The sequence below is a fragment of the Stegodyphus dumicola genome, chromosome 6, assembly GCF_044657685.1.
Source record: "Stegodyphus dumicola isolate Sdum_Otavi_A_Nest chromosome 6, ASM4465768v1".
Lineage (NCBI taxonomy): Eukaryota > Metazoa > Arthropoda > Arachnida > Araneae > Eresidae > Stegodyphus > Stegodyphus dumicola.
Window position 1 is genome coordinate 218248906 of NC_140773.1, and position 13448 is coordinate 218262353.

A 13448-nucleotide genomic window follows, 5' to 3' on the forward strand; every position below is an offset into this window, starting at 1 on the left:
GAACATGTTTGGGATGTGATTGAATGCCGTTAGCAGACTCTGTCCCTGCCTCGTTCAGAAGACGAACTGTGGCAAATGATTGAAAGGGAATGGAGAGCCATCCCTCAGGACACCATCTGCACTCTTATTGACTCTATGCCTAGACGTGTTTCTTCGTGCATTGTCCACGGTGGTCCTACATCCTACTGAGCCAATGCCATTCTCGCTCCATATTCTATCATTTTGAAATAAAGATCACTTATTGCTGCTTGCTGTCTCTGTCTTTTTTCCAAATTTCAACTCTTTCTGACCACTCCTTCTTGGTGTTGCATTTTCAATGTCGAGGAGTGTATGAATAAGAGATTCAAAATTATGCATCTAGAAAATATTAGAAAACTAGAAACATGTGACATATGACTAAAAGCAAGATTAGCTTGTGTTCACATTCAGAAAATATGAAAATGTTCTTTTTTTCAGTATCTTGAATTCTTAATTCATTAACCAGCAATCTAAAATTCTCAGACTGCAATTTTTCTAGGAGAGAGAATTTCCCTCCTCTTCTAAAGCAGTATAATCACTCCCCTTCATTATATGTATTTTATGGTTTCTTTTACAAGTAAAAGAGAAAACACTTCAAATTCTGAATAATATTCCTTACACATAAATAAAATATTACTTTTATTACATAACATACAGCACTATTTACAAATACAATAAATGAATAAAAAAAAAGATGCCACTGTATAGCCTAAACATATGCCAAAAAGCAATCAATGCTTATAACATATGCTGGGCAGTAGATAGAAACAGCTATTTTAAACATTAAAATAGCTTTTTTTTTTTTTTTTTAACTCCAATTAATAACTAAAGTCACTAACACACTAGATGCCGTGTGTTTTGAAATTATACCAAACTACTTCATATTGGTCATAAAGTATATTATTATATGTTGCTTAAATTATGTTAAAGTATTAAAGTAAACTTGCAGGAAAAAAAAAAAAAAAAAAACAGAGCACTATGCCACTAATCAGAGTCCTCTAAATTATATAAAATATTTCTTAAAAACATAAAAGGAACATAAATAACCAGAAGAAATTCTTTGGTATGATATTACTTCTTCTTTGAAATAATCATATCTAACATCTCCAAAGCAGTCAGTGGTGCATCAGCTGGGATCTAAAATTTAATTTCACAGATAATTCATTTTTTAAAAATTTTAAAACAACTACAAAAATTGCAAATTATTTTATAAGTTGCTTATTATTCCTGGAAACACAGAAAATATTATACTTTTCTTTGAAAAGAGGAGTTTTTTTTTGAAGGGGGGGAGAATAACTCTTTACGCTTTCTCAAAGTATCCTCCTCTGAAGTATACATGAGAAATTAAATACAGTAAACACTTGCCAAATTCAGTTTTGGTTATATGCATTATCTTAATTATCCCCATTTAATTTTACCAATGTGAGAATTTCAATTATACACGGCATGCTGCAAAGCATCAGCCACATTACAATAACCCTCTTTAATGACTAGTTTGAAAATTCCTTCATTAAAGAAGTTGTAATGTCCCTCGCTACTCTGCCTATGATAAAATGTCGAGAAATCTAGAAACCTAAGTAGCAACTTATTGCTGAGTTCAAGGACATAACAATGTAGACTTAAGAAGGGTTAAAATGCCCTTTTTATTCACTCAAAGAGATTGTAACAGTTGGCCCCTTCTTGGGCTTACAGGAAAGCCTCCACTCGGGCCTTTAAATAAGAATAAGAAAATAAGAAACTAATCTAATACTAACTAAAATAGACTTAAACGACGCTAGACACAAATATCTAACATAGTTGGCCCTTAATTTAAACTAGCCAGTGATTATCAGCAGGCATATACAATATGGCAGAGCGTAATACATTCAAGAATGAATTAGTCCAAAGGCAAACACGTGCCATTGAGGACTCCTAAACACTCTAATTTGAAGTAAGTTGAACTTCCTTTTAATACTACTTCTAACTCATTTGCATTCAATGTGATTCTAAAAACTCATTCTGGTAGGGAGTTGTAAGTTGGAAACAAGAATTGAAAGGAAAGGGTTTCAAAATTAAAAATAACTGTTATAAAATTAACATACACCTTACAAAGTCAAACAGTAAAAACAGCTTTAAATTTTTCTAATTCTCAATAATGCTTCAGGACATGATGCTGAAGCCCTCTTAATGTTGCATCCATATATAAAGGTTTTATTCTTTCCACCAAACACAACTTCCTTAATCCAACGATGGATCAAAACATCATAAAAATGCTCAAAGTCATTTATATTTCTGACAATAAAGCACTTGATGAAATAAAGAATGCCACACTAATGGCATTTTGGAATTAATTCAACATAAAACACAGCATAAGAATTATTAAACTCACATGGGAACAAGTGAATCAAACAACAATTAATACTTGCTGGCATCAGCTCCAGCCAGAAGTTGTCAACCATTTTATAGGACTTCCAGTGATTGCAAATGAAATCATGAAATCGTACAGACTATAAAAACAATAGGTAGCAAAGCATTTTTAGATGTGGAAGAAGGAGAAATAAAAGAATTAGTCGAGAACAATGACAGTGAAATGCCAAATGAAGAACTGGATGATTCTACAACAGTAGCTAACAGTGAAAGCAGCGATAATGAAGAAATCAAAGAGCTTTTAACACACAACAAGCGCTTTTTACTGCGAAACATTAAATGAGCAAAAATCACTAGCTACTTTAAAAAATAATTGATTCATTTACTTACTTATTAAGCAGTAATAGAAATCCTTTCAATTAACATTTGTTCATTTTATTTTCCCCTTTAAATAACAACAATAATTAGGCTTGCTTAAATAATAATACTTTCTTATCTGAATTACACCTAACCTCCTTTTTTTTCTATAAGTGCAGAAAGCAAATATGTTGTGTTCAGCATGAAATCTTAATTCAAAGTGAATTAGTATTTCTCAATGCATTTTGATTGAATAATAAATTTTGCTATAAGATTATTATTGGCTGTTTGAGTTAACTTTGTCGAACATGCATTGTGTTAATGAGCATTTGGCAATTACTGTATTCAAAATCTAGTACAGTTCTCAAGAAAATTTCTTATACAATTACCATAACTCAGTGACATCAATCTAAATCAATTGTTCTCAAACTATGTTCTATGAAGCCCTAAAAGGATCCTTACACATTTCTCAGGGACCCAGTGGCCACTCAAAATAAAATAAAATAAATAAAAGTCAAATGAGTTTAAGTTGCACTAAAATTAGAAAAATTAAGCTAGAATTGTCTTCTGCAGTGAAGAATAAAAATTTTTTAATAACAAGTTCATAATGAACATATATGAGTCTCGATACCAAAGCTATAAAACTTGTAGGAGGGTAGGTTTTCTGCAGATGACTCAGATTTGCATAGCAATGTAGGATTGGAAATGATCTATACATTTAGTAGTATACACAAAAAATATCAAAAGTGGAAAGATATCATGTAAGTGAACATGCATTCTAATAATAAATGTATATTCATAAACGTAATGTAGGCCCAAATAAATGAAATTCCATATATTCTGGATGATTTCTGGCATCTTGGGTTTTCCCAGCAAATACTGCTATGCGTACAACCATTCCCTAAGTGCTATCAAACAAAATAGTTGCCAACCTAAAAATCTGAAAAACTGAGGTTTTTCATGCTGCACAGCAGCGCAATTTCGAAAGAATACTAAATAAATTTAAATTCACTTTATAATGCATGATTTGTTGTTGAACTATTTGCAATGTGATTGTAATGTAAAAGACATTAATATTTAGTTATTATAAATTTTATGTTGCAGTTTTATGCTTATGCAACAGGTAAGATTCAATGAGGTGATCACCCACAATGCAGGCTCAAACAGTTACTGCAAAATAGTTCTGTGCTGCATGACTTCTTTTCGCATTGGGATTTGACACTAACCACACCTTTGCATATGGGTACTATGTAAATTGAAGATTCTTTTGCCTGTGAAGCACTATTCACAAGTGAATAACACAAAACACAGTGTTACAGAAACCATACAAAAGCAATCTAAAGCGCATAATCATCTAGTTGAAGTGCTTGGACATGCTGCATATGAAATGGATGCATTTCATTTTTTCCAAGAATACTCCAAACACTGCAGCCCTGACTTTATATTCTATAGCTCACACACTCAAGCTTTGAATGTCTTAAACATAACGTAGAATGGTTTTCCTAAATGACCAGAATTGGTGACTATCATTCCTCATTAATCTCAACCCTATGGAAGGAACATGTTTCAGCTAACTTTTATCATTTATCCTACTACCTTTGCACATGTGCTAAGCTTCCCCGTAAGAACTCTCAGACCAACATCAAATACCACATCAGTAAAGCATTTCTGACCATCCACTGCTCCCTGACTTTGAGCCATCTGGGTGCACTTAACTCTCCTTCATAATTGAAAATTTAATTACATGCCCTGTATATGAATTGAAGAGGGTGTAATAATTAAATTGGAGTTTACTGTATGGACCATTTTTTTTTTTATTATTGTTCTCACTGATAGTGTAATAGCTACTCTTACTGATTTATGGAACTTAAGTAGAATATTTATATATGGCCATCTTTTGATATGTGCATTGGCAGTAACTGAAAAATAAACTGAGACATTATGGTAAATTTCACAGTTTTAAAATATAATTTCAGACATGTACATTGCGCAGTTCTTTGATTACCTCTTTGCTTTCCACACCTTTACTATTTATTTCCTGCTCTCCAATAACATTATTTCTAAATGGCTTTAAATTTTATGACAAATGATAAGCCTTAGGGGATCCCTCATAGAAACTGTTTCTAAAAAGGACTTGAAGAGTCAAAAAGATTGGGAACTGGTGATCTAAATCTCCATTTAATTTAAATTATGTGGTGTATTTAATTATGGCAAAGCACACTAGGGCTATCTGCCTAAGGGGAGGGATGCCTTCGTGGAGGACTTACATAGAGAAACTGGCTCATATACACGTTACACATGAGGAAAACCACGAAAACACCCATGCAGCCAGCCCATTCGCGGGATTCGAACCTCGGACCGAACTACCAGTGTTCAGCGACTTTACCGCTCGGCTGCTGGTGGGAACTAATTTAAATTATGTTTCAAATTAGTTTAATTAATATTACCTATTTATCTAAATAAGTTTTTAATCGTGATTATTACTCATTAAAATATTATGGACTGGTCCAAATTATCACACTTCCAGTCTGCAACTTGCAAACCAAAGAAATTGAAATTGCAGACTTTTTTTAAGCCTGCGATTTGGACAATAAAACTAATTATAATATGTTGAGGGACAATAAATTGAATATGGACTAATTTACAATGTAGAAGAATTATGACATTATCCAATCGTTTTTATATTACATGAAGCAAAAATTACTAAAATGAATATGTTTGGTATTTTAATACTGTATAATAATTCATTTTTGTAGAAGTTGATTTTCAATTACCCCCCTCCCAAAAAAAAAAAGAAGGTGGGAAATAAATTACACTTTTTTTTTTCTTTTAAAGAAAAGTTTTCTTCAAAAAGATAAACATAAAAATTTAATACATTGCCAACAGTTTTTGTGACAACAAAAAAAAAGGGGTATATGCTTGCTGTTTATTATGAAATTATCTATAATTGTGCATAAAAATTAAAAGTTCCAAAATGCAAATGATATAAAAAATTTTAAATACTTACCATATGCCCTGCTTTCAAAATCCAAAAGAAACTGAACTGTTTGAATGATTTAGAAAAACCACCAGTGCGGTCTGCTGTAAATGACATGGGTTTCTTTGGTGCTTTTATAAAACCCTTTAAACCAGGCCATGGTAATGTTTCAACCCAGTTCAAAGTTCCTGAATAAAAATAAATATTTTTAAAAATTTCTGATGATAAATTTGGGTTTATTAAAAGAACAATGATAAAGAGAGCATCTTAATGTTCCTAAAATTCTCCAACTGAAAAAAATGTTTCAACATTATAAATGCATAACAGAAAATCATGCATAACAGATAATTCTATCACTAGCATATATTTATTCATCTTTTTCCTATTTTCTCTCTTTCAAAAGAATTTCAGGATAAATTAGCTTATGCTCTGTACAGAAATAACAACCAAGATTCAGTAAAAATCTCCTTGCAGTGCGAGACATCTTTCTTTGCTTTAGAATTAAAACAAAAACTCCAGAAAAAAGAATTTTTTCAAAAAAGGCATTTATAAGTTTGTGCCTCATTTGTAACATGTAGTTGAATTAAAAGTGATTATTTTTAAGAATAAAATGGGTGTACGATTTTTATGCGTCGTTTCTGATGAGTGACAAAAACCGCATAAACTTTCTTGGTTACTTGATAGTTTGCTAAAAAAAAAAAGTAATTTTCATACATTTTATCTATAAATAAATTGCATGTGAAGCTATTTTTCCCAAAGCCTTACGCAAATGCAATGCAAAATTACTTATTCAAAATTACATATCTCTTTGCTCTTGCATTAACCATATCATAATTTACACTGTTACTTCTTGAAAGCACATTTTATAATCTTGTTTGCTTAGTAAAATGAAGGGGTCTCCAATTTTTCCACCAATCATACACTCTAGTTTTTCTAATACTCCATTAATTACACATGAGAACTGCTAGTACTCTTTTATAGAGGGCCACCCAATATGGATAATCAGGTTGAGCCTCGCACAAAAATGCCCGATCAGAAGTGATACCATTTCAAGCATGTATATGATCCAGGCTATTAAGAATTAACCTTTACTGATTATTGTCTGATTAAGGATCAAATTTCTTCATAAAATGACAAATGCATCAAAAAATAAATTAAATTTGCTAGCTGTTTTCCTAGTGTCAATACCATATTAAAAGGTGGCAGAAATTTCTTTTGCTTAAAAAAATTTCTAATTACTATATTTAATCTGGACGCAAAAATACACCTTCGCACAAGAGCACCTTATACCCATGTAGCAGCCCTGTCGTTATAAAAACATTCCAGTGTTTTTAGTTTCATTTCAATAGTCTACATTTCTGCTTATTCAAGTATTAAAAAAAAAAAAAAAAAAAAGACTAATGAAATACATTTTGCAGGTGAAACAACTACTATCTAAACAATTCAAAAGTCAAAAATAAAGCAGCACAAATCAAGTTTAAAAACTTTAGAACTCTTAATAGGCATTTCACTTTGTCTTTTCGATGTAGTAGTAACATGCTGTCTCCTACTACAGTGCACTGTATTTGTAGTTAAAATTTGCAAAAGAAATTTGATTTAAGAAAGGAAATCTTTATGAAAATATGGCTACAGATAAAAGAGATATTAGTTGATGATACGACAGCAGGTAAGATGTAGGTTTCCTGAACTTTAAATGTTATTTAATCTCTGATGGACGATTATATTCTATTCCAAATCATGACCATAATTTCTTCTACACTTCATTAAAGATTTTACTGGTCACCTCTGAATGGAAAAGAGCAAGCCTTTATACTGCATTCATAATTCAACCTACCAACATACCTTTATATTGCATTCATACTACAGCATAAAGGTATGTTGGTAGGTAGTGCCAAGACATTCACCCCTGTTCTGAGATGAAAAAAACATGACTTAAGACTTAGATGCATTCAATTTTATGCTCCTTGTTTCAACAGCACATAGATCTCGGGATAAAGAAGCAATTACAGAGAAATATAGAATACTGTTTACAATCAAAGTGAACTGTTATCATAAAATGCCAAGTTAGATTTACATGGCAGCCACTTGTAATGGGAAACTTTTAAAATGTATATTTTACTTTTTTCTTTTTAGTATCCAGAATATAGAACTATTAAAGGTTTTGTTGAGATAATAGCACATTTCATTCACTGCTAAATGTTGATAAATAATAATTTAGTGTTCAAGTATGCATATAAGATTAGAGCAGGAATCAAACATCTGCAAATTAGATCTTTCTTACTAGTATGCCTTAATACCAAAATCAATCACAGCAATGTTCACAAAACTTTTGCTAGTACAAACACTGCTCATAATGATTAAAGTTTGTGTCTATGAAAACTGAGATATTCAAGTACGTTCAAACTTAGAGATTACCCAAACTGTGAATAGAGTGTTTCAACAACTTAAATGATTCAGGTAATGCATATAAAACCCATACAATTGAAACCACCACCCAAAATTATTAATTTTCAATTGGTCACATACAATTGGTTAACAAACGCATAGTTAGAAAACTTATACTATTAATTATATTTAATACTGTAGGAAAAGTTTATTAATTCCAGTTTTCATCAAATAGAATGGAAGTTCAGTGCTGTGGGCTGTCTATGCTTGAGTTCTCATATTATATGCCAAACAGATTGCATTGATAAAGAAAACAATATAACTCAATATCAAAAATAATTTCATACCAGTACTTAAAACTGACAGATAGAAGAACACATTAATTTTCAGTAGCATAATTACTATTTTTCAGTATTGTCAACATTAAAAAGAAAAATATATAGTTATATAGAAAAAATATGAAAGTAATAGATTCTGAACGGATTATTTTATGCCATTTAAAATTGTAAATTCCAAATTTACTCTAAAAATATGCATGTTACTAAGTAAAACATATTACTATGAATATAATTACCAATTCAGATTCTGAGGTAAGATCTAATACACATAGTATGTGAAACAAAATATATTCTTCAAAACTGAACAGAAAGTGACAGATGCAGCCATAGCGTTTACACATTATGATTAATAAAATAATTCATTATATACATGAAGCTAATTTTGTTATTAAAAGTAACAAATTTTTATTCCAGAGCAAAACATAAGATACAAATAAAAATAACACTCAAATTAGGTATCTCATAAAAATACTTTATATCTTACCAACTGTATCAACGATGAGATCTAACTGCCCATTGTATACATTCACATCAATATAGGTCTCATTCACAAGTAGAGAAAGAACTATAATATATAAATTTATATGTGTATAAGATATTAATATTCACCAGAAATGATTATGCATGTTCTCAAAAATGCAATAAACTTATTTAAATATTATAAGATACCATAATTATACTGCTTAATAATAAATATATATGTATATACCTGAATCTACAACAGGTTTCATAAAATCTCCTGCCAAAGCTTCAAATACATCACTTGATTGACCTATTTTATAGAGAATTACAAATATAACTTATTTTCCATTAAATCATATTCTTATATTTTTCTTACTTTAACTAAAAACATAGAGATATACAAAGAGTCATAACACATAAATACAACACAAATCACAATGCTTTACTTATTTTCAGCCTTTTAAAATTTCTCTTCTGGAAGTTTGTGGACAAAAATACCCCTAATACAGAGTTATTAGGAAACAAGGTACAAGATTCATGGTTAAAAAAATGACCTTCACATTTCATATACCAATGTTTCTCAAACATTTTTCCCCCATGCACCCTTTTCATCATTACCAGATGATCTTTCTCCCCTGCCTCCTTTCTAAAACTTGACAAATACATATACAATTAATATTTTAATGCTTAGGAGGAAATGGATACTTTAACAGCTTGTGGTCTTAGATGGTCGAGTGGAAAGATGAAAAAATGAGAGTGACACAAATGAATTTTGAGAAGTTCCAAATTTATTTTCATGCATATAAAACAATCTTAGTAGACCAATCCTAAAGAAATATGATAATTTTTACATACATTGGTTTTTAAAAGAAATGATATAAACATTTAAGCAAGGCAAAGCAGCACGGTGTTGGCTAAGCAGAAATTACGGACAGGAATGACTTAGTTGTTTTGCCAAGAGTATTTACACCAAGTATGATGTATAAGTACAGCTAATCTGTGATTGGTTAATCTTAGGTTGCTATGTAACATGGAAAGATCTCGAATTTGGGAGAACAGATGAATTTAGGAGGGAGAACACCGAATCTAGAATAGTTAATTTCGAGGTTGCCAATCATACTTTGTTATATCTTACATACATTTATTGAAATTTAAATTATTTTTAGTGTGTTTTAGAAATTAAATGAGAAAAAGTATACAAAAGTTTGATAAATACCAAAACTTGAATAAAAGTAGTTTTTTATATTCATATACTAAAACTAAATATCAAATACGAAGTAGGATTCAAAAGTTCCCGGACTGAGTCTATGACATAAAAAATATTACGAATTAAATTGCAGAAACACATCCTCCTTCGAAATAAGACCCTTATGCAACAACACACTTTTGCCAGCGCCTGTAAAGTTCATCAAAGCATATCTGGAATCCATTTTTGCCCATGTCCTTTAATTCAGCCTGCGATGCACATTTAACTTCATCTGAAGACTGAAATCAACAACCCTGCAAGCATCTTTCCAGTTCAGGAAATATGAAAAAAATCACAGGGTGCGAGATCAGGTGAGTAAGGAGGATGAGGCAAAACAATTGTTTTTGTTTTTGCAAGAAACCATTGACAAGTAAGGATCAGTGAGCAGGAGCATCGTCATGCAACAACACTCATGACTGCTTAGCTCACATTTTTGGCCTCTTCTTCTGGATCAACTCAGACAAATGATGCAAAATTTTGACGTAGAGTTCTTTGTTCCTAGTGTGTCCTTCAGGGATAAATTCCAGATGAACAATGCTCTGGATATTGAAGAATACCTCTAGCATGACTTTTCTTTCAGAGCAACCTTGGCGGAATTTCAGCTTTCGTGGAGACTGTGATGATTTCCACGTTGCCAATGCTCTCTTGGTTTGTGGGTCAACAAAAAACAACATTTCTCGTCTCCAGTAACAATTCTGCCAAGTAAGGAAGGCTTTTTGTCAACAGCCGAGATTTAATCTCCCGCCATTTCCATTTGAATTCCCTTTTGGTCTAAATTTAACACGTGGGAAACGATATGCTGACACACCCTATGCATGTTAAGATCCTTAGTCAGTATCCGCTGACATGTGGCCTCTGATATCCCAACTGATTCTGCTATTTGGCAAATTGTTTGCAGAACGTACTGCCGCAGGCACCTTTTTTATGTTTTCATCGGTGCACCAAGTCACGGTATGGCCACAGTGTTCATTGTCTTTGGCACTTTCCCTGCCTTCTCTGAAACAACGATCCCACTCAAAGGCTTGCATTCTTGATATTAGCCCTGGTACTGCAAAAAACTTTTATGTTATAGATCGAGTCCGGGAGCTTTTGAATCCTACAACATAAGTAAATAAAAGGCTGACTGCATTCCCTACCTTGAAACTATGAAATTCACCCTGGCTGAGAATCCCTGCTTTACACCACTTCCATAGGTGCACTGGATTCTCATATACAAAATACAGACCATTTTCTGAGAGCTAGGGTAACATAATACTTATGGAAGCTTTCTTTTCCTAGCCCATGCTAAATTTCTATCTTCTTAATTTTTGCAAAATCTAAATCACATGGAAGATAGCCCAGAGAATGTTTACTAATTTTGCGTGCATCTTCCATCGCTTGTTATTTTATATGTAGCCTGGAGAAGAAATTCTATTTTCTCTACCTCAATAAAACAATTTGACTTAAAAATGGCAGTTGCATCTTGCCTTCACTCACATTAACAAAATATGACATAGGCTATTTTCATAAGTGCCAATCAAAGAATTGAAAGAATGTTACTAGTTCATGAAGTGTTAGAACAGGTATTGTAGTTGCAAGTACATCATTTTTAAACAGTTATTATTTAAGTAATTTTCACTCATAATTAAAAAAGTTTTACCTCCCCAAGTAACATTTTTTGGTATGTCATTTAATTTCTGTCGGATTTTTCCGTTCATAAGCTCAGATAAGGCATCTCCGTGATAAGGCTGAATAAGACGAGAAAATAACCTACCTGAAACAGAAAAATAAAAATTCAAAAACAAAGTTTTAAAGAGTTTCCATTAAAAATGCAAAAGCAAAATAATGAAAATAATAAAAGATGCTCAGACAGATAAGGTTTTAAATGATAAAAAGCAACTAACCAATAATAAGAGATTAAGACTGCATACAAAAAATATATATTTTTAATATACTTTTATAGCTATATAAAAAAATTCTTGCATCTAATCACAGGTTCTCAAATCATGTATAGCAATATTGTTGTTATCTAGAAGGTATAGGCAGAGTCTTACAATGTATTTAGTATTATTACATTTTATTTATTATGCATGGTATTATGTATTATTATATCTTACTATTTCAGTAAACTTATTATACTCATTTCACTACAGCATTAAATAAAACAATAATACATTACAGAAATTAAGAAAAAACTTCTCATCATGAAAAATTTCTAGGGCAAAAGGAACTAATAGTTCAGAAAGCTTAAGCATCACTCATCTACACCAAAGCTGCTGTGACCCATTTACAGTTACTTATCTGAAGCACCAAATAGTATAATATCAGTTACTCACATCTTTATGTGATATTTATTAATAACAAATTATTTGAAACATCTTCTGCCATTCTTGATCTTGTAAATTTTAATTATAAGCATATTCAGTCTCCAACACAATAATTACAAATATCATTAAATTTTGAAATTTGAATTAAAATTTAGAAAAAAAACTGCAGGCTCTAAAAATACAATATAATTAAAAACTTCAATTAAAACTCTTGCTGTTGCACAAACAGTTGTAATAAAAAGGGAAATAATTAAAAAATTTCTGAAAACATATTTTTAAAACACCTGAAAAATGTACATAAATTTAAAAAGAATAATGAATACTGACTTTTTAAAAGTAAGTCTTATTAAATATTGTATTTAAGGTATGAGCTTACAGCAAGTATTGGCACCCTGACAGAGTAGCCCATGACAATATAGCTCTGATGTCCTAATAAAATAGCTCATGACAACGTGTGTATGTGATTATGGCAAAGCTTCAAAGGCTATCTGCCTAAGGGTAGGAATGCCTTCGTGGAGGACTTTCTAATGGGAACTGGCTTGTATACATGTTACAAATAGGGCAAACCACAAAAATGCCCATGCAGCCAGCCCATTCGCGGGATTCGAACCTCGGACCGAACTACCAGTGTTCAGAGACTTTACCACTTGGCCACTGGTGGGCCTAGCTCATGACAAAGTAGTCTAAATGAAAGCCTTCTGAACTGGGTCCCACACACAACTTTTAAATTTTTTAATATCTAAATATATGCAGATGATATAAAAGAGTATTATGGAGTATCTATAAATCAGCAATTACATCTTACATGCAAATGCATTATAAAAATATAAACATTCAAATTTGATGTTATAAACACAATCACATATGATGGCTGATAGATGTATTTTATAAAAAATGTTTCAAGCCATTTTCAAATAGGGTGCCATAGTAATAATTTCTACATACAGGTTACCATGACATATAAAAGTTTGGTATCCTTTGGCTTATATTCTAAATTATAATTTTTATACAAT

At 31.5% G+C, this 13448-nt stretch overlaps 1 protein-coding gene across 1 annotated transcript in view; it reads right to left on the reverse strand.

Annotated features, from left to right (window-relative positions):
- Positions 1-638: 638 nt before the first annotated feature.
- The window catches only part of LOC118184095 (retinoid-inducible serine carboxypeptidase-like), a 54036-nt gene continuing 41226 nt past the window's right edge, over positions 639-13448 (reverse strand). The window contains exons 9-13 of the mRNA XM_085819525.1: positions 11769-11882; positions 9131-9193; positions 8906-8986; positions 5729-5886; positions 639-1155 (exon numbers count right to left, since the gene is read on the reverse strand). Of these exons, the coding sequence (XP_085675651.1) occupies positions 1090-1155; positions 5729-5886; positions 8906-8986; positions 9131-9193; positions 11769-11882 (482 nt within the window). The 3' untranslated portion in view covers positions 639-1089. The remainder of the gene's footprint in view (positions 1156-5728; positions 5887-8905; positions 8987-9130; positions 9194-11768; positions 11883-13448) is intronic.